Source organism: Camarhynchus parvulus, chromosome 2 (assembly GCF_901933205.1).
Source record: "Camarhynchus parvulus chromosome 2, STF_HiC, whole genome shotgun sequence".
NCBI lineage: Eukaryota > Metazoa > Chordata > Aves > Passeriformes > Thraupidae > Camarhynchus > Camarhynchus parvulus.
In genome coordinates this window covers 108,110,458-108,138,134 of record NC_044572.1, presented here as the reverse complement: position 1 = coordinate 108,138,134, position 27,677 = coordinate 108,110,458, and the positions used below count along the sequence as shown (strand labels likewise).

Genomic DNA, 27,677 nt, shown 5'->3' with positions numbered 1-27,677 from the left:
TAGTGCGATTTGTAGAAATGGGATCACACTAAAGGGGTGAGATCTTTGGAAAATGATACACTGAAATACATCTTATATGTGTGTTGTGGGTGTCTTGAAAGTTTATGATTTTTTTACCAGAATGTTCATTTAATTATCTCCTTCAAAAGAATTCCTTAATCCTTAAACAGCCAACTACACTTCTATACTGACCTGGATTAATTTACAAATTAATGTATGTACTATGGCTGCTTTCCCAGCTCCTGTTACTGTGTTATTGTACTTGTACTTTCTTTTAATTTGACACTGGTTTGCAAGAATTTTCTTGAATTTGAAAGGAGAAGAACACAACGGAAAAGGCAGATAATTTTTTTTCTTATTTTAACCCTATCTTTCAAAAAAAAAAAAAAGATCCTGTGTGTCTCACAAGTATTTTGAATCAATCTTTTAAAGTAACACAAGCAGAGTGAGCGAGGAAATTTATCAGAGTTTATAATGATGGTTGACTTGACCAAGTTCTAAGGGGTATTTTCATGTGAGAGAAGACCTTGTTCAGTTCCATTCTATCTTCCCTTTCTTTGATAAGAGCATCCTCACTAAAAACAAGGGATGCTGTAAGGTCACTCTGCACTTGCTTCACATGGTATCAAATACTTAAATGCTCATTAATTCAAAGAACAGGGGTGTGTGAGAATGACCTTTGTGCTCCTTGTTCAGGACACGTCCTTGAGATCTGTTACAGCTTGTTTACCTGCTGTAGTAGGGACTTCATCTGCCCCAGGTGACAGCCATTTATCCAAAATGCAGGAAGCTCAACTACTAACCAATTCTACTGGCACCACCTGGAAAGCGGTATTTGAAGCATTTTTTTTAACCCATCTGACACTAAGTGTAATTTGCTTGCTTGCTTAAAGAGATGAAAAACCTCACTTGCTGAAAAACTTCACACAGAATCCTAATTGGTATGGTTTGGTTTGTTTGTGTCAGGGAAAAATATTTTTTTTCCAGTAAGACAGAAAATGGGGAGTTCCAAGCTACCAGGACTATGAAAAATCAAATATTTGTATGGATTTGTATTTCATCTCTCCCACCTTGTTCCCACAAAACTAAGAAATTGATGTCAAGGCAACTTTTCATTAACAGATCTGTTATTTTGACAGTACCTCTCCTGGGGCTCTGATTCAAAAAGGGTGCGAGAGGCTTCCTGCCTTTTCTGCTGTTGCAAAAATCAAGCTTGCTGGTTACAGAAGTGTAACACATTTGATATTTATTTGATAAATAGCAAAACAGGGCACACAGGGCAAATCTGTCCATCAGCAGAAAAGCTGATGCCACTGACAGGTGTGTGATAGATCAGGCGAGATGCATCACCTGGGAGATGCAACTTGGCTCCACCAGAAAGCTGATGCTGCAAGTACATAATCCCTTCCAGCTGGAAGCTCTGCTTTTAGTCTTATTTTCAAGAAAGGAGTAATTGGTAATACTTAGGGGACAATAACAATAGTAACAATAATGAAGTAAATCTGCCTTAGAGAGCTTTTTTATAAGGGAAAGAAATCTAGGGAAGCAAGGAAGGCACCAGCTTGACTTAAATGAGTGGCAAGAGAAGGCGGACAAAAACCACCCAGTGGGGATGGAGATTGTCCTGAGCTGTCACAGCTCTGCCCCTGGTACCCAGCCAGGGTTTGTGCCCTCCTGCTGTGCAGTGCCATGTCACAGCCACTCAGCTACTTCCAGCAGCTCAGTGTCTGCCACCATCCCATGTCCCACAGCTTTTTGGGAGGCTGGATTCAAGGCCTGAGGGAGATCCATCAGCTGGTACCAGCACTGTCTGCTCAAACTCCTGCTCTCCCCCAGGGTTTAAACTTCAGCCATGCTCCAAAGATCTTGGGTAATCATTAGCCAGGGAATCAATGCTGTTTTTGCGTAATCATTGTGAGGTGATATCTCTGAGTTCTATTTGCTCTGGCAAATAACAGATAACAGATCTAAGAGAAATAGTCTGATGAAACATTTGAAACGTAGGTCAGAAACCAGCTTGAAGCTGGGGTGGGAAAGCTATAAACCCTCCTGCTTCCCCAGCACCCATAGAACAAACTTTGCCATGTGGTTTTCCCCCAGCATGTCCACAGCACCTTCTGGATGCACTCCTAACATATGGCTGAAAACACTTTCTGTTACATATTTCAAGGAAATGAGTTTCAAGGCAATTTTAAAACCAGTGCTATCACTCCATACACATTAGTATCTAACAGAAAATAATGAACTAAGCAGGGGAACATTGCTTGGTGCGAATCCCTCTCTCCCTTGGCTTCCCTAACAAATACAAGATAACGTTAGAGGTTTGACCATTTGGCATATAAAAAATTTGTTTAGAATTACATAAAAATACAATTTTCAGCTGTTGGCCCCACTGTCATGCCCCCTTTCATTATAGCCTCCGTGGCTCCACGCATGAGTCACTGTAAAAATGAGGATAATTTCCCCATATACCAGCCCCACACAACAGGGAACAGATATCCAGCTCTGCATTTGATTTTCTGGCTGCCAGGGTGCTGAGCAATATGAGGTGGTGGGGAGACCTGACCACCTGCAGTGCTGGCTCCTGGGGTGAGGCCACAAGGAGAAACTGGGAGCTGGTGACTGCAACCACTTTGTGTGGTTCAGGAGCCACACTGGCTACATCTGCGCAGTTGTTTCCTGGCAGTGACTCTCATGAGTCACACCAGAGGGTTGGGGCACTGGGCACGGCTTATTGGGCAATCAGGGCCCTGCCCCACATAATTTTTTTTATTCAGTGATTGCTGTCTATGGAGGGAAAGCAGAACACCATTTTTCCTCATACAGTCACCTTAATCCATCATTTTGCCTCAGGTGAGTGCTGTCCTGTTACAACTCGACACTGAGCCCCTCCCAGATCATGCCAAAAGTCCTTGTCATCCAACATCCCATCTTTGTAGCAGCAGCCAGCCAAAGATGCCTGTGGAAGGTTTTCCTAAGAGAGCTCTCAGCTTTCCCCTTGTCTGGAAGCCATTTCTGCGTGTTCAGTAACCCCCAGTGCCTTGCTTCTCCCTGCACGTGGGCCTTGGAAAGCTACCCTGAAACAGGGCAAACTCTGTGTGCTTTGAAAGCCTGCACTAGCAGCAGGCAGAGGCCAACCTTCCTGCACATAAGGTAAGGACAGATGGCTGTCAATGCACTCTGAGCTCCCTGGAAGCTCAAAGGCCACTGGGAAGGAGAAAGGGCCAGCAGAGGAGACAGCAGGCACCACCAGCTCCACCACTCTAGTGCATGCTGAAGGAGTGATGCATTTTTGAGATGCCTCAAGGCCATAAACACTTATCACTCTCCTAGGGAGATCAGCTGATTTACTTAACTTTTTCAGAACTGATTTACTGCTGATAACCCTGACAAGCTTTAAACCTTTGAGGATGGACTATGGGGAAATTCCCAGGAAAGAATGGAGTCTGGAAAAGATTGTACTGGCTTTCAAAGTCTAACCTAGCTCCAACTAGACACTGAGGGATGACACAGAAATACTTCTTTGTGGGTATGCAGGACACAAGCTGCATCCTTGCTGTGGATGGTTCATACTCATGGAGTCCAACACACCAAGATTCACAGGTAACATAAATCACAGAAAGCAGCATGGATCTAATCCCTGTCATGCTGGCATTTCAGCATAACTATGCTCTATTATTGTTAGATAAGAAAATTACAGACTTTGCTTTCCTTTTGAAGTCACAACAAGGCATCTCTCACAAAGATAAGTGTCTGGGGCTAGTCCCCTCTCTCGGGGTTATCTAGTAGTCAGATGCTAACCAGGAACTTCCATTAATTTGGGTCTGTACATTCCTCCCACCAGTCACTATCGTTTACAAAACACAGCTCCATTAGAAGTGAGTGACTTAATCTGATGGATGTTCTGCCAACATTAACACATGCTGATATGCTGATAGCAGCTGCAGCCTTGGTACAAGTCTAACTCAAATAATGGAGACTTGCTCTTACCGAATCTATTCAAATAGACTCTTTACAACAGATCTGTGAAAGCAGTTTATATACAAACATTACACTCTTACCACCTCTTCTCCTGGATGTTAACAACTGCATGTTTTAATATGTTATAAAACTGAGGCTGTTCTAGACACATTGCCTGGAAGTACAAACTGACTTGAAGGGTCTGACTCAAAGCCCAGTAAATTTATGGCGCGGATGCTGTTCTCTTGCATCAAGTTAGTACAGAATTTAGTGCACTTAACCACAAGGCAGAATTCACATTTTTGTGAGAATCTTTAACTTATAGCAGGACACCAACGTTTTTACCTCTGCATCTTTCAGATATTCCTTGAAGCTGTTTGGGAAATCTCTGTCCTCATTCTATCTTTAAACTCTTTATTTGCAGTAGGAAAGCCAGTGTTTTCACTGGCGTAGCTGTTGGAATGAAGAATTAAAAAAATACCGTAGAGTTCTTTATTTTAAGATTGCATAAACCCACAAAGATACTGTATCAGAAAGTCAGAAGAGTGGTGACCACTTGGAACTGCAGCTTTGCTCAGAAATAAATACGCGTATTTTAAAAACGTAGTGTAAGAGATAAATAACCAATAGGTCCAAGCAAGCAGGGAGTCTGATATGTTTGAAAATACTACTCCACTTAAACTGTCACAGCTGAGCACAGCCATGGTTCCTAGTTTATGTATTTATGTTTTTGAAGCAACTTTTACTATTAGTAAAACTAAACACAGTGAGAGCATTTCCAGCTAAAGGCAGAACACATCAGTGGAAAACATAACACTGCAGCTGCAGGAAAACTCCAGGAGATGGAGACAACCTGAAAGTTCTGCAGGTCCATGGGCTTTGCAGTACCTTATGACCAACTTGCTGATTTCACAGGTATGAGACAAACACACTACCTATGCCTCATTTAAAATACTTCTACTCAGAAAACATAAGAAGTGTAAGGCATTTTTCCTGTATAAAATTAACTTCAGAATGTTCCAAACAGCATACAAATATTTACATGTGCACATGTATGTGTATATATATATATATATATATACACAATACTGCCAAATAGTGCAGTACTGTCTCTTGCTTTTACCACATAAAATTCAAGGAAAGCAAAGTAAGCTCAAATATTGCAGACCTAAAGGCAGCTTCCCGTTACCTTGTCACAGCCAAGGGAAGCTCTCATTACACAGCACTATACCAGCCACTTGAGCTCTGGTACTGAAACTAGTGGAACCTCACACACACAAGGCTGACTTCTATGTCTGTGAGTTCCAGAACCAATTCCAAATACCAAACTGTACCTGTAAATCAGATCCTACAAGATGTCCAAGGGCCATAAACTTTGCTGACAAAGCCACTGACTGAATCTCTGGTTCTAAGGCTAAGGTAAGCCTTGACTGTTTCTCATAAGTTAAATAAAGCGAAAAACATGCACGATGCAAATGCTTACTTGTCCATGTCAGTGTAGACCCACACCAAGTAATGGAACTCTTAGACTGAGGTAATGAAAAATTGCAGTTCTCAGCTTTTTTGCTGCTTGCTCTCTTTAATTGCTGTGGTAACATGCAAGCACTGATTGCTTAAGTTACAAGTTCTGATTACCTGAAATAGTGACATCCCTTCAGGAGATCAACACACCACTGCTTGGAAGGCATACTAGCTTTGGTGGCCAGAGCTTCTCAGGAAGATTTTCTACAAGGCTCAGGAGGAGCTACCATGGCCCACAACACAACAGCAAACACACAATGAGAAACTGATTGCCCTCACAGGAGGACTTCAGATACACTCAACAGAAGCTCAAAAACTTTACTTGTGCTTTGCAGGCTACTATCCATCACTAGACTGGAGACTTTTTTTCCTGTTTTCCCATAATTATGCAGCTTTAGTATGTGGCATTATTCACTATCTGTATAATAAAAAGCAATAAAAAACACCACCAAACCAGGAAAAAAAAGTATTTCCCACATCTTTCCATTTTAAAGGCCAATGTAACAACACCAGATTTCCTTACTTGCTTCCTGGTCATATAATCCATATTTATACAAACTAGTGCAAATGAGTACATGTCGTTCTGGAAGCTCCAGCAAATTTGGATCTCATGGAAAAGCCTGAGGCAGGATGCATGCAGACAGAAGAGTGCTGGTCACTGCCACCCCTGCATGGAGCTAGGCTATGAGCGAGTGTACTGCACTGTGCTGTATTTGGTGACCCTGGAAGACTTGCTCAGTGTGGCACCAGCAGGAGATGGCCCTTGTGAGTCAGAGCCCATCAGGTTAAGTGGGGAGTCTGTGATCAGAGCACGCTCTTGCCTTCCTGAGCTGGCAGCTGTGGCCTGTTCAGCTCTGCTCTGTAGCCCCGAGGCTGTCACCACCCTTTCATTCAGCACTGTGCTGCGTTCCTCTGTCGCAGCAGGGAAGCTGAGCGAGCCCTGCTCTGCAGCAGGCACAAGGACCCTCTCTCGCTCCCTCACCACAACATACTGCGAGTCGGGAAGATCCTGAATGGTCAGGGCTCCTGGCCCTGCACCAGCCGACTTCACCATCCTTTCTGTAACCACCACGTTACTTCCGTGTGGCAAATCAGGGATTTTCACCATGCCCTGAATGCTCGATGCAGGTGCCAGCACCCTCTCTGTCACCACTACATTCTCCTTAAACTGGGGGTCTAAAAAGACAGGGGCTGAGTGGGCAGGAGCCCCCACAGAATAGGACGTTTCTGTCACGGTGACATTGCTCTCCGCGTGGCCTGTGGGGAGGTGTTGGGCACTGTGCTGCCCAGAGTGGGATGATGAAAAGGTTGTTTCTGTGACCACCTCCTTGGACAGGGTGCTTTCTCCTGTGCTACTGCCTGTGTGCACGGGTGGGATGGATTGGACACCACTGGCTGAGGCAAAGGCTTGTTCAGAGGTGGAAGCATTTTGCTGATGTAAGAACTGTGACTTTGTTTCACTAAGACCAAAACCTGATTCATTCTTGTAGCCACCGTCTTTCATGTTGATCTGTCTACCTATACATATTTCTGCTAGAGTCTTAAACTTGTCTCCTAAATCATCAAGAAAATGGTCATCGAGATCCCCCTCAATAAAGCTGCAGCAGCCAACAGAGCCGTGAGGGGAGCCTGATTCTCCCTGGGAATAAACCAGGAGGCAGTCTTTTGCAGCTTGCTCTTCATCTTCATCCGCAAAAGAGACAGCTTTCTGCAGACAGAAAACAAAAGCAAGCAAAAGTTCATTAATGCCAGTTCTAGACTTAGTAATTTTGAAAAATCAAATACTTGGACAATTCAACAAATTCAACAAAGCTTGAAATAAGAAATTGAACTGATCCCACAGAAACTGTCAACCAAGTGAGGCCTGCACCTAACGTGTTTTTTTGCTTTTTTGAAATTAGTCTGAACTTGACAGTACACTTGATGAGAAGAAAAATCCAAGATTATATTTAAAGTCTTGGATACCATCACCACCTGCTGCTGTTCCTTCCAGTAAATGTGCCACTTGTGATACTGATTCACAGTCATGAAGAAATTGTTTTAGTTTTAGTTCAGTGAATGAACTTAACCTCTAACTAGGTTTTTGCGGGAGAACACCAAGACTACTTCTGAGAGTATCCTAACATTTAAACAAACATTTACTGAGTACATGCTGACATGTTTTCACCTACCACAGCCCTTTTCACTGGCACAGACTACAGGATCACATCCAAGATACCCAATAGGACACAAAAAGTTAAATGGATTGGTAAAGCATGGATGCATAGTTCATCACATAAATTCTTAGGCTCTATGCAAGCTTATCTGATGACAAGGAGGGCTCACAAGTTCTGGCTACAGTGCTTACAGGGTCAGCTCAATCTGAAAGCAGTGTCTGCCATGGAGCTGCTGCGGTGCTGGCACAAATATCTGTGTATGTGTTGGCATCAGCTCCAGTTCCAAAAGCGAAGAAAGCCAAATCCTGTGGGCCTGCTGAACCAGCTTTATCTAATATGGCGCCTGGCTTCTGCTCAGAACCACCTTTCTGGCACATTTGAAGTTCTGGACTTCAAATTATCTCAGGCTTCTGTGTAATGTGCTATATATCCAGACCCCATTTGACTCCGCATGTTTATCTGCATTTGATCCTGGAAGTAGGCAAGGCTCTGCCACAAAAATCAGGGGCTGAAAAAATTTGGTTTGGTTACTCGTCTGTTTCCTCACTCCTAATCTGAGATGTTTTAGCCTCCCAGAATGGATACTGATTATGATTTCCCTCCTGCAGATTTCATCAGAAAGTTATGCTTAAAGATATGTCACAAAGAGCGGAAGAAAAGGAGATTGCTACTTTTGCATCTGTTCACCTAGGAGACCAGTAGCTAGAGCACTCTGAGACATACAAGTACCTAAAGCTCAAATCCTTCCCTGGCCTGAGGTGGTGATTGCAATCTGCAAAGCTACTCAGCAAAACCACATCAGCTGCCTGTTGTAGGGTATGAAGATGTTTTGTTTGTACAGGTGATGGTGCATGGAAGTCAAACTTTCACTACAAGGAGCTCACCAGCCAAAGGACTAATAATGTGTGTAACATGAAGAGAAGTAGCTTCAACAAGTAGGAACAACCTACTGGCCAATGGTTAGGTCAGTAAAAAAAAAAAAAAAAAAGAAAGGGGATTGCAACATATGCCTCATACACTTTTGATGAATGGCCCTTTACCCAGGCTGCTCAGCAAACAGACAAGTCAGCACCACTCACTGCATCAGCTACCTTGAAAATACAGCCCCACCCACTGGTGTATGACATCTTCAGCTTATCTTTCAAAAACCTGCTCCGTGGTAAAGTTGGGAGCTGTGACTCATGATGAGTCACAGGTGCCTCCCTAGAGATCAGTTTCATGTTCTTAAGTCCCTGAGATTTAGATCACACAGTCTTTCTCAGGGCTTTTTCCCGGGCAAGGCACTCCTATGCTATTGCTGAAAATTCTGGATCCCATCCACAAATACCTCCCTTGAGACAAAGGTCTATTTGTGTGGCCTTGCAAGCATTCAATGCCAGAAGACTGAGCATTGTCCCACTGCAAGTGTGGCCAATCCAAAAATCCTTAATGCCCCCAACTCCATGTGCACAGTATCAGGACTGTTTATACCTACATATCTACTTACCTCTATCAGTCATAACATGGTATTTCACAATGCTAAGTGCAAACATTAAAATACTGTTAATTTTGGGTCATATGCTTACATCATTGAAGTAGTCTCTTAAGAATTCTTCATTCATGGCTCCAGCCGCTCCCACAGCAACTCCTCCTCCAGACACGACTGTCTTCCCATCCACACCTGCCATGCCCTCAGCTGCTCCAGCTGCCATGCCTCCATAGTCAGCAGCAGAAAGAAGATGCCTTTGCTCTTCCCATCTTTCCCTGGTAATGGTGTTGTGATGCTCTCCTACATGAGAGACAGAGCTGCCTGCTCCTATTAGAGCTCCTTCTCCACTCATTCCTGCTGCTGCTGGTGCTCCTGCTGCCGCTGCTGTTGTTCCTCCTTTCACGTTCCCAAGTGCAGTGGGTGGAATGAAGCTTAGCACCGGCTACATAAATAAGACAAATTAAGATGTGACATGAAAGCTTTGCTGTCTAGCACATGGAACTCACCAAACCAGCAGTGGGGCTGGGTGGGAACAGGGAGGGTGCTGCCTTATGACTTGTTTGAATCTGCACTTATACATGTTGCTGCAAAGAGTAAAAGGCCTCCTAAAACAGGGTGCAGCTTCCACAAATGTATTGCCAAGAAGGTTTATGGAAATGTTTCTATAGATCATTGTTTTCTTGAAACTCGGAGGATTGAAAATGAAAAAAAACCCCACCAAAAATAGGCTTGCAAAACTCTAGGGAGCTTAGCTGCTCCAAGAAAACCTCTGCCCAGTTCCTCTCAGACACTAAGTGGGGAAGTATGCACTGCCTGCCACTTTTGTGGTGCTGTCTGGCCCTTTTTTTTTTTCTTCTAGCAGTATGGCTTGTTAATTATCTTTTAACAAGAATTTGGTGTGAGCATTGGCCCTAAATCAAAGTCTTTTACCTTCTGTTTCTGTTATTGTGCAAAAGCATGTCAGTGTCATGCCCTTTCTCTGAAAACCTTGTTTTGTAGTGTAGCAACAGAGCAAATTTCTCTTGGTATTTACTGCTCCTTCTGCAGATTTGCACTTTTTCTGCCTTTTTCTTTTTTACTAAGGAAATTCCTCTGTTTGAAAAAGAAAATACACAGAGAAGTAATTTAAAACAGTCTGAAACTTCAAATCAATGAAGGGAAGCTCAGCATTACAACCCACTATTTTGCTGCTTTATCATGCTCCCAAAGGGGTGCAGAGCATTCCAGGCTTGCAAATGCAAATGTTTCACTCTCTATTGGTTCAATGCTTTTCCCACAGTCCTATCTTCTGCTCAGATATGATCAGCATTTGCTTGATTGCTTTCCCTATATTTTGGGATTTAAGTGCTATGGTTGCTTTTTCTATAGCTGCTGGTGGAAGTCATCTCCTACACATCCTTCGCTGAGCCTCACAGGAATAATTTTGATTAATGTTCATGTGTTGTTAAAATCAGCAATGTTGTAGAGCTTCGAAATATCCACCTGTAATGTGGCAGAGGCCCCAGGTGCCAAACTGAACACTGGGATAGAAATCAAAGAGAAGGGCTATTGGGGATACATGCCTTCTCCTCAGGAGCTGCTCCTTCACTGTTCCACTGGCGCAGCATCGCTTCACTGTGGTCTGGTATGTCAGCAAACGTCTTTGCTCCACCAAATCCCTTGGCTCCCAAGCCACCCGGACACAGCAGCAGCAACAGTGGAACAACTACAGGGAAACAGAAGGTTGCCATTAACTGTGTGGTTATTGGGACCTTAGCATGCACTGTAAGTTTAGCCAGGTCCCATACCCAAATGTATTTTTAATGAGCTAGTGATCAGTATGAGGGCTGGCAAGGACTGAAGACAGGTTCCCAAATATTCAAAGCATTTCCTAGAAGCATATGCCGAGGCCAGTTTCCAAGAGAGAAAACTGACAACTAACACATCAAGGTCTGAATCCTGCAGATGGCCACACATGTCTGTACCTGTACTTCTATCAAAGATCTCATATACTAATTCCAAGCCCTGGCTATCACTGTACAACCTCAGCATTTCTAACTCCTCTTCTTCTTTTACTACCAGATAACAACATGGCGTCATGTAAATTCCACCTCACCACTCCTTTGACATGCCTGGAGTGCTGCCTGGGGGACTCAAAATAACCCAGTTTCAGAAGCAGAGAACATTATTCCTGTGGCATGAACTTTGTTTTACCACAATTAGATTGTTGCCAGCACAAGCAATAAACTATTGGGAGTTTAAGTGCAGCACTGCTACACCTGGCCACAGCAGAATTACAAATACTCTTATTTTTCTTTTATTTTATCTCACCGAAGAGCAATGTCACATGCTACTCTGAGCAAGGCAGTGAATCTGCAGTGACAGAAAAGACAGTGGAGAATGTGCTGTGGTTTGAGTAGGAAGAGCTAGGGTTCACCTGGGGACATCTCAGAATACCAAAAGCATTCCTCACTGCTTCCCCACTAGTTATTTACTGCACCATAAACAATTATTAAAAGTTGTTGATATTAATTTTAAAATGCACAGCTTGAAATCCTTTGAGGGTGAAATGCTGATATTACCAAAATTAGTTGGGGATCTGCCATGACCTCCACAAGACTAGGAGTTTACATGGAATGTATCAAGATGATAAAACCTAGGAGCTGGATTGTTTCTTTTCTGATGCTTTCCAGACCACATTACATTACATTACTGTGCTTCTGAGATAATATGAAACAATTACTTACGCAGCAAAAGTAAAAACGCCAAGATGATTAGTGCAACTGCTGCTGGTCCCAGACCCACTGACTTCGCTCCAACAAACCTCTCCTGGCACACACCATCATCTGTACACTCACAAACAGTCAGCTGCAGAGACTGTGGCAGAGCACAGCTGACCCCTTGGAAATCCTTTATTAGCATGGGAACTTCAGTTCTGCCTGGCTTCAGGTTTTGTGGTACCAGCTGTACACTGGTGTCTGAGACAGAAGTGGAGGGAGGTTAAAGAAAAAGAAAAAAAAAAAAGACAAGGAGTAAGCAGAGAGAAAATGGACTCCTGTAAACCAACTAAAATACCACTGTTACAGTCTCCCACCAAATGCCCTCCAGTAAAGCCCAGCCAACACAATAGAATTAAGTTTAATTAGCTGCTGCTACAGTATATGTGCTTTTATTTTTATCAAGTAATTGATGATTTTGATCAAGTAATCATGCTGGTAAGCGAGCAGCCATGCTCACTTGCAGCCTCAAATAATTGTGAAATTTCACATGACCAGAGACAGCACTGAAGACAGCCCAATCACCTGTATAGCATCAACCATGTCATCTGGATAGATAAAGGCTGAACTCACAGAGAAACAGCTTCAGTCTTGAGGAGATTAATCTGTTGTAGGCCACAGACAGAGATCAGGAGCCAACCAAACACCTGCTCCTGTGGCTATGTCATGTCAAGGACTAACTAGGCAGGAGATCACAGACTGATTAAGGTTGGGAGGGACCACAGTGGGGCATCTCCACTGGGCCCAACTTCCGTGCTCAAGCAGAGTCATCCTGAAGCACATGGCACAGGATTGCATCCAGACAGCTATTGAGTATCTCCAGTGAGGGAGACTCCACACCCTCTCTGGGCAGTCTGTTCCAATCGCACAGTCACAGCACAGTAAAGAAGTTCCTCCTAGTATTCAGGTGGAAACTTCCTGAGCATCAGTTTCTGCCCATTCTCTCTTGTCCTATTTCTTGGCACCAGCAAGAAGAGCCTGGCTCCATCCTCTTGACACTCTCCCTTCATCAGATACTTATAGATGTCGATGAGGTCTCCTCTCAGTCATCTCTTCTCAAGGCTGAACAGGCCTAGCTCCCTCAGCCTGACCTCAGAAGAGAGATGCTCAAGTCCCAATTATCTATGTTGCCCTCCGCTGGATGCTCCAGGAATTCCACATCTCTCTTGTACCAAGGAGGCAGAACTGGACACAGCACTTCAGATGTGGCCTCACCAGGGCACAGGAGAGAGCGGGGATCACCTCCCTCGACCTGCTGGTAATGCTCTTCCTAATGCACCCCAGGACACCACAGACCTTTTGGCCACAAGGACACACCACTGCTTGTGTACAGCTTGTCATCTACACTCAGGTAATGCATCACTGCATATCACCCATAAGAAGATGGGGATGGCTTGTTTCTAGCATTACTAATGAAATCCTGGTCATCACACATGGGCTATCAAGCCAGAAAAAGATGGTCAAACTGAAGGAAGGCAACACACCCCAGAAGCCAGAGGGCATGTCTGGACTTTTATAACCTTTAGAGAAAAGGGAGCAGAATGCAAATTATGGTCTTAATGCCTGACTCCATATATAGGGTTGCTGTATTGGTCTCACTCAGCCAAACTGTCAGCTTGACTGGAATTAATAAATTACGACCTTAGGACTTCAAAGAACTGAAAGTAATTAAAAAACCATTTCCTTACCATTTCCAGATGCAATTATCCATTTTTCTGCTGTCCCTTCTGGCTCATCAATGACAGTAAAGCTGAAGGGATAACTGAAGGGGTAACCATCCAAATCATGAGCTGTAACATCAACTAATTTTGCATCTGAACACACAGTCTGCACAGGGTTCACAATAACTGGGCAGTTATCATTCTCATCTTTAACTTGAATGACGACTGTGCCAGTGATTGTTTTCCTTGGGGAATCTAAGAATTTAAAATATGAAAAATTAAATTGATTTGTGCACAAAAATTTATCTTAAAATTAAAAAAAAACCAAACAACCCAAATCTTAGTCTCTTCCAAAATCCCAACACTGCTGAAGTAAGTTGAAAGAGATCTCACTGGAGCTTATGACAGCAGTGCTTCATTCCCAATGTTAATAAATATATTGACAAGGTTCGTCTGAAGACAAGCTGTTTTATTACTTTAACTTGAAAAAAAAAATCCTGTATGGTTACACAGTAACATGTAGATTATAAATGAAGAATTCTACTTGGATACAAAAGAAGTTCAGAGAGTCTTTTTTGCTTAGAAGTTGAGAAAACTTAGGACTACGTTTGATGATAGCCATATTGAGATATTGGCAATTCCCACCTTGCCAATAGAGTTTCCTATCAGACCTAGCTTTGAAAACTTTTATAAAAAGTTCACCTCCCCCAGTCAAAGGGGAGCAACAGATACCTTGGGGGCCCATTCCAAAAAATGATTTGCCTGTGTCTCTTCTTTGAATACTGAGACTGCACTTGCTGCCTAACTTTACAGATGGGTAGGTTAAACCTTTTAGACAGGCAATTTGTGTGAAAACAAAACCCTCTCAACTTACCAGTAGTTACACCCAACATGGTGATAGTGTAGGTGCCATTTACTACATGAGGTGATTCGTAATCAAGATTTTTAGCAAGTCGGATTTCACCTGTGACTGAGTCTACAGTGATCCAGTTTGCTGCATCTTTTCCTTTCATGTATCTGATGAAAATAATGCAAAGATGGACAATCAAAGATTTAGGTATCGGTGCAGTACAGAAAGTACAATCAGGGAGCGAGGCTGGAACAGGAGACAGAGCTGCACTGCTGGGCACTGTCCTCTTCCCTCCCCATCTGTTCTTCCAGCAAAAGCTGAGCATTAGACACCCATGAAAAACTATTACAGGCATGGGGGAAAGAGGTCTACCCTTGGGTGTGCAACTCTACTGTGCACCATTTGCACAGGCCATGGTGGTGGTTAATTAACATTCTAGCTGAAAAGCTATGATTCAAAACCCAAGGGCACACATGCAGACGTATCTGTGTTACACCCTTTCTGTCTGGCTGATAAATGTTTCTGCATATTCCTTCCTAATTTTACTGGAGACAATGGAATCAGATTGGCAAATCTAATCTCAAAAGTAGACAGGTATGACAAACACACCATGCAAACACAAACAACTTCAACCCAAACACTCAGGTCTCACCATATACAACAAAAGAAGGAGAATTTTTGTATCATTAGTTTTCTGCATAATAGAACATTGAAGATCATTTTCATGTTTAAGGTGTGAATTATCCTTAGCAGAAAAATATTGCCTTTGAAACTTTTTCAGTTTAACATGCAAATTTTGACAATAACAAATGACTTCTGACATACTCAGTTATGATGGTTATAAAAAATTCTTACGTAATGCGCTCTGCTATTTTTCCAGTGTCTTCATCATAGGCTTGATATTGTCCAATAACCTGTTTTATCTGCAGTTTCTCACTTGCTTCAATAATTTTTGTGCCACCAGGGAACACAGGGCCTTCCCGCACATTGATCACCTTAATTTTGATTGGAATTGTTTCTGCTTTGTAACTGGGTTTAATTGACTTGTGGAACTCTGCTTTGTTTGTAACAACAATGCCCAAGTTTAGGCTTTGCATTTTTTCATAATCCAGCTCCTAGAGCAATAAAGAAAATAATAAAAAAATTCAGATTTTTTCAGAATCCAATATCTAGACAATATGCATACATTTAATATTTAAATAATACTATAACATACTTATTTAAGCAATAGGGATGTAAATATTTAAGTAATATTTAAGCAGTAAGGATGTTTCTTAACCTGTTACTTTTGCTCGTTTTTAATGGATGACACCATAGATATGGCTTTATATTATTGAATCAAACTTATTCAATGTATGTGAAAGGAGTCCTACTGCCTGTGCTTTCAGTGAATCAGTCTTTAATTACCTGGTTTCTCCAAATTTATGTGTTTTTTTTTAATCTAATAATTTACTTAGTAATGCTCAATTTTTTTCAATAATTAGCAGTTTTCAGATAAGGAAACCTGAGCAGAAAAAAAAAGCTACTTAGGGCATTAGGCATCTTCAGTACTTGTGGACTAAAGAAAAGTGAAAATTACAAAATAGACATTTCCATTAATTTAAAATATTTTCATCATCATTTCAACTTCATAATGACGAAATTCATAAATGTAGCTCACGGATCATGGAACAGGCGTTGCCTGCAACATTAGCAGTGGCCAGGGGAAATAAAGACATTTATACTGAAATCAAGGACAGCAGAAAGATGAAAGTTTACAGCATGTCAGTACTGTTGCCCAAAGGACAAGGGAAGTCAGGGGACTTCTGCCTTACTAGTTATATTTGTGACGACAGAGAATGCAAATGGAAAAGCTTGACAAAATTATTATTTTGCATGGAATTACTGAATGTATTAAAAATATGGCAAAGGAAGAGTATCCACACATTTTACATATTGACTGAATAAACACAATTTGTCAGCACAGATGGATAAATTATTCTAATATTTAAAATAGACTCTCTAAAATCTATACTTACCTTCACAACGGTCAAAATTCCTTCATTTGTTTGGGTATCTGTTACAATTTTGAAAAAACCACCTTCATTGCCAGAAACAAATGTAAAATTTGCCAGCCAATTATCAGAAAATTCTTCATCTTTGTCAAATACTTTTATTCGCATAATTTCCACATTTGCTCTGTTTTCTTCAATGCTTCCTTCAAGCTGCAATTAAAAAAAAATCCACTTTTTAAAAAGATTTCATGGTTTACCTCTTTTCATCAGTGCAAGGAATTTTGCACAATGTCTTATTATGGGGTAGTGGCAGGGGTAGGAACATGCTAAAAATTGTGATAATTGTACTTACTGCACGACTTTCAACCACAGGCACATTGTCATTGACATCCAGAATCTTGATTTCTAAAGAACATGTTGCAGCATTCCCACCTATTTCACCACCACGGTCCTTTGCTTCCACCACCAAAGAATAGCTACTTTGTGTCTGTCATGGTAAGAAAAGGGTGTTTAATCCAGGCTAAAAATTATTCCTTTGCTGTATGACCTCTATTACATTTTGGTAATGTCTCTTATGGTCAATTGTAGATCCTCTCTAGCTAGAAGTAAATCTCATGAGTGCCTTGACAGATTCTGCTGGAGTAGAACTGAGGCTTTGAAAAGGGTACAGGACTTTCACATCTTCCCCACAAAGAGTCAGACTGTACTTACATAGCAAAGTAAAAAATTCCAGCGACCATGAACAGGGACAGGACCAGTGACACCTGCATGTCAGGACATAGGCAGAGCCACATCCTTCAGCCACAGAGCCAGCGTTCCCATCACCATCTGCTGGCCAGGGAAAACTCTGCAAGCACAGGTCATGTCCCTGGTAATATGTGACTTCCAATGCAGTTTCACAGTAGCACCTGTCCTAACTCTTTGAATCGCAATTTGCATGGCAGGCTACAAAAATCCAGATGCAGCCAGCAACTGTGCAGGTGGTGATCGAGGTTATCTTTGCCATGCACTCCCCAGGACAAAGAAATGACACCTTGTTTTGTGTAACTGCTGCCCTGACTACTCAGGAGAGACAGAAAGCAACAACCATCAGGCTGGTGCTGTGCTAGGGACGTGGTGGGGGGGATACAGCCTTAATCCCATTGCCTCCTCCCTCTGTCCCTGAAAAGCATGCATCAGACAGACAAGGCTTTAATCCCAGGGGAAGTTAAGAAAGGTAAAAGGGCCAGCTCTATACCCTGCAGGCAGGGCTGAGGGTGACACAATGGGCACCAGAAAACCATTAGTAACAAACATCAAAACGGGAGGGTTTTTTTTACCTCTCTGTCAAGGTTTATTTTTGCTACTCGAACCTCGCCAGTATTCTTATCCATGCTGAATGCAGCACTAGGGCTTTGGGAAACAATCCTGAAAGCAATTTTGGAATTTAGATTATTTGGTTCATCTGCATCTGTTGCATTTATCCTCATTACAATTGTACCTGGAAAACACAAACAAAATATGGCACTTGTTTACACCACCATGCACTGGTATATACCTTTACTTCAACGTCCAAGATAAGAGCATTTTGTTACATGCACTGCACAATGTTCTGATGCTCTTGACTTTATTTATTTATTGCCTGAAGTTGAAGAAGTGTTCTTAAACTCAATAGGTATATGTTAAAAGTGTATGTTCCAGCCAACAAAAAGATTGCATTTACACATCTGTAACTCATAAAATTCAATGCACAAATTAAATAACAGGTTAAATTCTCTCAGTAATTCAGACAGAAAAATGTAGACACCACATAGAGCAGAAAGTATAAGCTTTTGAACAATGAGCTACATTTCCCTCACACATTATTATAAAGAGAGCAATAATTATTCCTTTACCTGAACAGTATTAAAACCACTGATCTGTACTGATGCCATCCAACAGCTTCACTCAATATATGTGGTGGTACCTATGGGGCAATCCCCTTAAAACTTAATATGTTTCTTCACATTGTAGTGGCATTGAAACAGACACACTGCCAGGTATTTATTAGGTAGTTTTATTCCAGTTTTTCTAATCTTCTTGAAAATAATCTGTTGCTCTTATGCTTACTGCTGTCAATAGGAAACGGCCATTAACTTGTTCTTCAATGGTTATGGCACAGCCATATGTGCTTACCAGCAAACTACCTCTCCAGCCCACAAATAGAGCAGGGCTTTGGATAAGGATGGCAGAGTGAAGTCCCTCCCAAACAGGCTGTGACTACTAGGCCAGAAGGTAGATTGCATTTCTTGCGCAACTCCTGCAGAAGAACTCTGGTTCCTGGACTTGTGGTAGCTCTGACAACAAACCAAAGGTGCCACAAGAGGAAATACTGTTGTCCCTTGCCCCTAGGGGGATGCTCTCCCTTAATCACACAAAACAGCCTTGAATAAAATCCTTCATTCACACATGGATCAGCTGGCTTATGTCAGCAAGAGAACGTGACCTTGCTACTGCAGATGTGCTACTCAAAAGTACAAATTCACACATCCTCTTGCATATCCAGGGAAAAAATAAAAGAAAAAAAATTAAAATAAACTTACCTGTTTCGCTTAATTCTTCAATTGAACCAACAAAAACTTCATGTGAAAACACTGGAAAATTGTCATTTATGTCCACAACTTTAATTGGGAGGTCTATTGGCTCTTCCAGTTTTGCCCCATTCTTATCTAGTGCATGGCCTCGGACCTGACAATACAGACAGAAACAATAAATGAATCCAATGAGTGACTGTCATATTTACAAACACATATGCAAAACAGAAATACACCCACTATATTTAACAAAGTATAAATATTATAGAAGCTTATTACATATGCCTACAAAAACAAGCAGGTATACACAAATATCCAGAAATACGTTATATATGTGTATTATTTCAAGCAGACACATTTAAAGAAAATAAATAAAAAATGGATAGCAGGGGACATATAAAGAAAAAAATTAATTTTCAACTTACAAGAAGAATGGGAGTCTTTTCTCTGTCCACCCTTCCTGTTATGTTCAGGTCACCAGTCTTTCCATTGATAACAAATAATCCATATGGGGGTTCTGTTACTCCTTGACCAGATATAGTGTAAGTTACTACTATTCCTGTATCTTCAAGATCTGAATGTATCTAGTAGGAATATAACCAATTAAATAGCACTCAGTAAATAAAACCACATTTAAAAGCACAACAAGATATTTTTTCTGTCTTGTAATGAACAAACAAAAAAAATATTTAACACATTTCCCTGCACTCCTCTGACTGTGGAGATGTAGAGATGAATGCAGGAAAGGCTGCATGTTCTATTTGAGAATCTGGTGTAGGGAGATGAGAAACATCTGGAGCAGGGAGTTGAGCCGGGAGGTCAGACCTCAGCTGGCAAATATACCAGGACTGGAGAAGAGATAGGATGGAGGAAAAAGTTCAGACCTGGAGATGAACACATAGAAGAGGCTGTGGAGACTAGAGATTACACCCTTTCTCTGCTGTCAGCAGATATTCAAACCATCTGGAAAAGTGTGCATTGTACCAGTATCACCATCAAGGGGCATCCCAAGCAAAGGACAACAGTTTGCCACCACCTGCTGTCACTTCATATGCTAGAGTGAGATGAGTGTTGAATTTAGGTTTTAACATTGGTGCTGAACCAGATGCAAATCACTCTTTCAGTGATTTGCATCTGGATTAACCCAGGATAACACCCGGATTATTTTTAGCTCTGTTTCCTAAAAGACTAGGCATAAATAGTCATGTTCTATGTACATCCCTCTGCATAATCAGCACCAGCACATTTAGGACCCACTTGACAAGTTCAACCCCACCTGAGAAGGGGTAGTGGGGTGAAAAAACTCAAAGATATTGCATTCCCAAAGCTTAATGAAAAAATGGGGCTATGAAAAGATGAGAGACTGAGCCAAACCAGGCTTGAAAAGTAAAGGAAACAGAAGGAAATGAGTCAATCTTCAACTGGCATTCAAGTCCTTTAAAGTTACAGAAATATTTTTGCATGTTTTTAGGGAAGTCACACTCTTATTTTACATTTTCATCTCTATTTTTTATGTTTAACTGCTTTCTGGGCTTACTCTAGCAATTGGATTCTTGTAGGAATTGTCCTCCTCCTCCCGTATGAAAGCTGGAGGGACTGTCCATTCTCGCTTCTGTCTGACTGGGCTGCTGGGATGAGACAGCAGGCCACTCCTGTCATTTCGGTTATAAACCTGTGAAAAGACAAGATGGAATGTCAGCACTGCATTTACTCATTTCAGATAAATGCTTTATTGCTGCTGTAGACAAGACTTCTGAGCAACTTTTGCTCTGTCAATAGCTAGTAACTTCAAAATCATGGAGAAGCGTCCGCCTTCTGAGTCACAATCTAAGAGCTACACAGTACTCAAAACTGGTTGAAGAGGAAAACTGCACTGGTCTTTTCATCAAGCCAGAATTAGGCAAGTCAGGCTTTAAAAATATGAGCAAGTTTCCATGACCAGCAGTTGAAAATACACCTGCTCTGGCAGATTTAAATGCTTGTCATCAGATGTGGGGAAGAAGTTTGGCACTAAGGCTGTTTTGAACCACCATTTCTGCATTACCACTGTGTTTATCTTCCCACCAATACTGCCTTGCATATTTAACCTTCTCTCTGAAACAGAATACATGGAAGAGTAGGCCTCTATTCAATCCACCCAATGTCTCTGCTATCCCTGTTTAACTACATCTCATTCTCACTCTGCATAAGACCCTCATCCTTCTCTCCACTTTATTTTCTACTGTCTCTGTTGACTCCTAGTTTAACATATTCACTAAAACAGTGGTTTTTCATCTACTGAGTTCAAAAAAGCAATCTACATTTTTACTGTGTTAGGGGAAAGTTTCTTAAAGTTCAATGCCACTCTAGGTGATGGATGTAGGAATCTATCCACTTACTTTTCAGCTTTCATTTCTCTATTCATTATGCAGTTTTCACATTTCACAAAATGGTAAGATTCAAGACATTTATCAACTGAAATAAGGTATGGCTTTGACATGTTGCTCAAAGAACCCTTCTACAGGCACTGATAAAGAAAAAGCTTTCCATTATATCCTACCTTCACATAGAGCCCATGTCCATAATTCAAAGAGATCTGCAATGGAAATTATGAAAGTCATTATTAATTCTATTAATTCTATGTCTCTTCAGCAGCACTAAAACATAACTTTTGTCACCTGCTTCATATGAACAGCAAAGCCATAAGGAAGAAGGCTTCTGACACGTATAAATTAATATTTATTAGTTACCCATAACAGCTTCTGAAAAATTCACCCATAACCATTGGCATTAAAAACATGCAGCACTTTGGAGAAGCAACATGCAGCACTTCGGAGAAGCTCCCTTTTCTGGGCAAGCCTTGGATTTGTGTTTGTGGTGGGTTACCAATTGCATCAGAGAAGAAAATCAGATAAATGGTGTTTAAAGGTAAGGACTAACGCAAACATCTGCTGAAGTGTACATGACAGAACCTTGCTGGGAGGATAAATGGCATCACTTATTTAAACAAGGCAGAGGCGCTTGCTCTGACAAAACCTTGCAGACCATTGTTCAGCATTGGGACTGCCCATCTCTTCACACACCAGAATAGGCTAGGACAGCTATGCATGGCTTCGAATGACTCAGTTAGGTGACAAATGCTGGCTGGAAGAAGCCAACTTTTCAGAGACCCCACGTTTATGTCCACTTTCCAGGCACCACAGACTCTGAAAGTAACAACACCCCTCAAACTGCAAAAAATGTAGGTATTGGAAAGCAGCAACAATAAAAAGTAGGCTATTGCAACATGTACAACCTACAAACCAAGCTTTTGAACTTTGTACAGGTAGCAAATACTGCTATTGTTCTGAAAATTATTACTACTTATATTTTGCAACTTAGGTGGTTATTTTCTTAGGCATACTACTGCCTAAGGCAAAGCAGGCTCAGAAAAGGTGGTTTTCTACTCAAATAAGTCAGTCTCTGACTGGTTTCTAGTCTGTTCACTGCGCTCTCCCTATTCTTCCCTCTGACTCAGCCTTGATTACTGAATTGATGACAGCTTCTTTTTTTTTTTAAAAAAAAAGATGTTATCTTGTACCCACACAATCCAGCAGACTGTGTTGAGCAATACAGCAGATTTCTGTTTCAACTTGTTCAACAAAACTATTTTGCAAATGGTATTTTTCCCAATGTATAGATTCTGAAGACAGAAATTATCAAGCAGCAAGTTTCCTAATGGATATGCATCAGAAAGGGTACAGGATCTCACACCAAGCTGTTTTCATGGATGTTCTTAATCTTATTTAATTTTTCTAATAGTATGGATTTTCAAAATTTATTTTCATGACTAATGAGATTATACCAGCAAGAGTGTCAGGAGAATTTTCCTTTATAGTCAAGGTTTTCCACAGAAGCTCCAACTCTTTTGGAAGGTGAATAATTGTCAAGATATCATCAGAAACATCCTTGGTTGTTCTAACTGGTAAACTGGAGGGAAAACTGTCTCAAAACTGAATGAAGCCAAGAGGCATGCACTGAGAAGTTTCCTTGTATTGGAAACTTGAGAACCCAGTATAAACAAAAATGTCTGAAAATCAAGAATAAGCGGATCTTCCACTGAGATCTGTGTCAAAAATGTGTTAAAAATTCCACTAGCCGTTATAAAAAGAAAATATTTCATTAAGATAAGTAAAAATCAATTTGTTTGCATAGTAGAAAATGTATCTCAAAACATTCTAGATTAATGCTAAGACAGTAAAAAATACTTTTGCTCTTGTATTATTCAATCTGCAGTCCATAGGTAGCCTCACAAGGGACTTAGAAGATATCTACAAAAAAATTTTAAGAATGATGATTTTATTCACAAGATACATAAATACAAGGGGAAAAATACATAAAGGGGTCCAGCCTCTTTTTTTTTTTTTTCATTTTTAAAGTTCCAAAAATCTTAAACTGGAGGAAAAGCACTTTTTAATGACATTTTCTTCAAGGACAAGTGAAATGTCAGAATTTACTGCCTATTGAACATGTTAATTTCCCCCCTCCCCCCACATTATTTTTTCTTTTTAGTATCTTTCAACTGCCTTCTGTTAAATCACTCAGAGAAGGAAAGCTCTGTCATTTGCTGTGGATCACAGCCTTGGCTCAAAAACCAGACAGCTACTGATGACACCTGTTGACCAGAGCTAAGAACATTGTCAGAAGAAAATAGGATGGCTACCAAAAAAAGTCTGAGGCTTGGAGTAATGAAATTGGAATGAAACACTACAGGAAAGAAGCAGGAATAGGCAAGAAGGCATGGGAAAGAAGGGAGTGACTGCCATGTGTAGTGACTGCAAGGCTGCTCTTGCCCAAATCCCTCATCTAAAGTCAGGAAGTGACTGAAGGACAGATTTTCAACATAAAGCTCAGATTTAAGCTGTAAAACTGTAAAGACTGAGTAACCAAGAAGTTATGTGTCTATATTTACTACACTGGGAAGCAGTAATGACTAGAAATGTGATCTTTCTGTGTGTTAGGAGATTTGGAGCTTGCACCCCCTGTGAGTCAGTTTGGTGTTGAAGACAACACGTGAAGACTTCAGAGAAGCAAGCAAGGGGACCCTCCAAGGTCATCTACTACATCTCCTGGCCTGGGGAAAACAAACTACACCCAAATGCTTCCTGACAACTGTTTATCCTGTTCTTAAAAATGAGGGATGGACATCCCTCAGCCTCACTAACCTAAGGGGGCTCCTAGACAGTCCTACAGATGAAAAGTCTCTTAATTTTCATCTTCATTTTATTATCCTAATTCTTAGCTCCTTGCAAGCTGAACATATTGCTGCTTGCATTATATTCAGAGTAAGGCACACAAATTTACATATCTAAATGAAAGCTAAGCACCTAAACTTTCATTATGACCAGCAGAAATATAGCAAATGCCCACAGAGATCAGAGCGCTGCTCAACTTGCCCCCAAACCAGTCCATATTTATTTCTCTCTGAGCTCTTCTGATTGTAAGTATGTCCAATTAAGTATTGTAAACTCAACATAGGAGGATTTGTAGGGCAAAGCATTTGATGCAGAGATCCCAACACCATACAACCCATGGTTTGACGGATCCTTCACACTAGAATTAGCTCGTCCTCACAGATCAAACATCTACAAGCACATGGATGCATCTCCCAATGTGGTTTTACTCAGGAGGGATACCATTCACACACTCTTGAGATTGTCTTCAAAAGTACAATATGATCCAATCAAACAGGCGCACTCAGCATCCACCGCATCTCCATATACCTTCACAGAAACTTAGACATCTATATTGAGATGTCTTAGCCTCAAACCTAACCTCCTTTGTCATGTTGACAATGCTCTCACTGTATGGTGCAATTCGCTTTTCTTCCACTCTTCATGTACCTACAAACTTATCAAACATCTTACTCCCTGTCTTTTCTCAACTACCAGTTCTTTAATTTCCCTTAAAAAATCATAAAACAGGGTTTTGTGACTTTAGTGGGGTGCTTTTTTGTTTTTTTTTTTTTTTTTTTTTTTTTATTTACTGTTCTGTAGTCTCTTCTGGACAGAATCACTTTCTTCTGAAGTCTGGTCTCAAAAGTAACATACCACTTCAGTTAAACAGAATGGATAAAATACTAGACCTTATGTATTTTTCAGCTACTTTCAGACCTCACCACAGCTGGGCTTTCCCTCATTTTTGGAACAATAATAAAATGTTGAATCAATCCACAGATGGTTGTAAATACTTTTACCATGTTTCAGCATGTTACTGGCAACAGAAGCTAGGTTGCTTTGAATTAGCTCACCTTTGCTCTTTGTAGAACCAAGCATCACTTTGTGATGGTTTTTATTTAACTTGTTTCTATGACTTCTGAAAATTAACTGCCACTGACTTTAACATTACATCTAATATATTCAGGACTGAATTTCATCATACCCAGCCTAACATCCCAAACATCAACAAAGTACAATCTGAGGAAGATGTTCAGAGAAAAGGTAAATTTTGCTACTCCCATAGTAAGATTCATACATCTCTGTCAACTATTCTTTCACTCAAATGCAGGAAGTGTTCTAAGACTTCTTCTCTTGAAGCCATGATGTCCACTCCCTTTAGAAATGACCGAGAAACCTCCCAGTCTAATAACCCTTGATAGCTGTGCCCGCCCGGCAGGCCCATGGCTCTGGGTGTGTGCCCTGGACACGCTCCAAGCCAAGCCCAACCCTTTGGGTGCACCACCATTCAGCACAAATGTTCCTGGAAAAGGGTTCCTGGAAAAAATCCCCGGGAGATTTGCTGTGACCTCTGCAAGGTACCCAGGGGTGCTGATACAGGGATGCAGCCCACAGGCAGGGAGGGAGCACTGAGAGAGAAAAACTGGGAGAGGAAGAATGTACAATTCCTGATGCTTCTAAGGTAGAGGATGCTTTGAGAAGACACTACTTTTAGACTAATTTTGTTTTTCAGTCATTTTTTAAGATTCATAAGAAACGAATTACTCTAATCCAATACTTTCAAATAGGAAACCTGACTTTTTGATTAGGAAAAAAACCCCAAAATTTCAAAACCCAGCAGTGAGTCTCTTTCTCTTCTGCCATCAGCAGCTTTATTCACTCTAATTTTCTAAGAATGAGTCTTTTAGGCCATACTGAGTTGACTGTCAGTACATCATATCCTGACCCAGCCTAAGTTGAAACTGATGATGATGAGGATTGAGAAAAATAACGTTCTTCAGGCAAAACTAACAGCATCCAAAATGGACGATGGTGTGGCTTCAGGTATTGCAGGAGAATATGTAAAAACTTTTGCACAAGTGGTGTTCCATGTTTTCCATCGTTAATTTGGACAAAATGAGGCTAACACATTTTCCAACCAAACCCCAACTACCAGCTTGCTGTAAAAACAGATTTAACTGTTGCTGGCCAACTTATGCACAACCATATGTCTGGATTAAAGTCATCAGACATCAGGTCTCCAGATAACAAATCTGATTTTGCAGGTTCCCGAGCTCAGGGAACAAGGTCCCGACCCTCAGCTCCTTCCATTCTGTCCATGCAACAAGCCATTCCTGATCCTTGCCCAGCTGCTCGGCAGCTCCTGGCACAGCCCAAGGCATGGCCTCCGCCCTCACCTTTGTCTGAGTGGCGGCAGCCCAACTTCCGCAGGCGTTCTGCCAGCCTGGAAAGGTGAAAAGCAAAAGAAAATGCCGCAGATACAATGAATACTTTGCCGTAAACCAGCTAAAAAGAGCGAGAAAGCATCAGTCCAAATCCAACAAACCAAGTGTTTCGTTCTCAGTTTGTTATGAGACAGCCGTTGCTTTAGCCTAAGAAAGTATTTCTTCTTAGATGGAAGATCTAAAGGCTGATGGCTGAAAAATAGTGACGGAAGGGCAGGAGAAAGCCTAAAGAGTCCTGGATTGTCAAGAATTTGGTGCAATTTTTCTAAGGCGATAAAGAATTCCAAACTTTTCGATTCATCTTCCCTCCTGGCACTGCTCCCTCAGAACGGAAATGCAATTTACGAGTATAGAGAGTATGTTGAACATGAAAACGGCAACAATGTGAACTCCTCACTGCCTTTCTGTTCCTCCCGGCGCCTCAGCAACCCCACCCATCCCAGATACCGCTCCTGTCGGGATTTCCTACCTCCACCTGCTTTCAGGCAGCAAACGGCGATAGCTTTTACCTAAACCCCAAAGAAAGAGAGAAAACCCGTTCCCAGCCACATGCAGCGTTTGGCAGGGCTGCCAAGTGCGAATGGGAACACCTCTTCCCGGCGGCCGCACTCGGGACCCCCATGGCAGTACCACCGCGGCTCCATCCCGCGGCAAAGCAGCGCCCCGGTACCGAGGGAGCCCCGCGGCAAAGCAGCGCCCCGCACTCACCAGCAGCGCCAGCAGCCGCACCGCCACCACGGGGCCCCGCGACATGACCGCCGTGCCGGGACGGGACACGACGGGCTCAGCTCCTGCGGCCGCCCAACACGGGAATGCCGGCGGCCCGCGGAGGGGGGCACAAGTAGCCGCGGGTGGGTGGAGTGTGCCGGGCGGGATCCGCGCCGGGAGGGGGCAAGAGGCAGCCGGGCCCGAGCCCCGCCCCGCCCGCGGAGCCTGCACAGGGCAGCCCTCGGAGTGCCCGGCCCCGGCTTCCCCAGGGCGCCCAAAGTTTGCTTTGGTTTGTTTGCCCCACTTCCGCCGAGGGGGGCGAGCCGCGGCGTGCAGGAGGTGCGCAGGGCTGCGACAACAAACTGATACATTGAGGAGTAATTGGTAGGGGGGAGCGCAGTCTCACGGGGAA

General features: G+C 42.0%; 1 protein-coding gene across 1 annotated transcript; it reads right to left on the bottom strand.

The window, feature by feature from the left end:
• Positions 1-5,162: 5,162 nt before the first annotated feature.
• On the bottom strand, positions 5,163-27,442 carry LOC115917505 (desmoglein-2-like). Its single transcript, XM_030971593.1, has 15 exons — positions 27,266-27,442; positions 21,458-21,493; positions 20,456-20,590; positions 19,344-19,502; positions 18,928-19,072; positions 17,686-17,846; positions 16,719-16,853; positions 16,391-16,576; positions 15,228-15,487; positions 14,397-14,539; positions 13,550-13,777; positions 11,832-12,062; positions 10,668-10,810; positions 9,203-9,547; positions 5,163-7,189 (listed from the first exon to the last, which is right to left on the bottom strand). The coding sequence occupies exons 1-15, from the start codon at positions 27,308-27,310 to the stop codon at positions 6,164-6,166; spliced, it is 3,378 nt and encodes a 1,125-aa protein (XP_030827453.1). The 5' UTR covers positions 27,311-27,442; the 3' UTR covers positions 5,163-6,163.
• Positions 27,443-27,677: the final 235 nt, after the last annotated feature.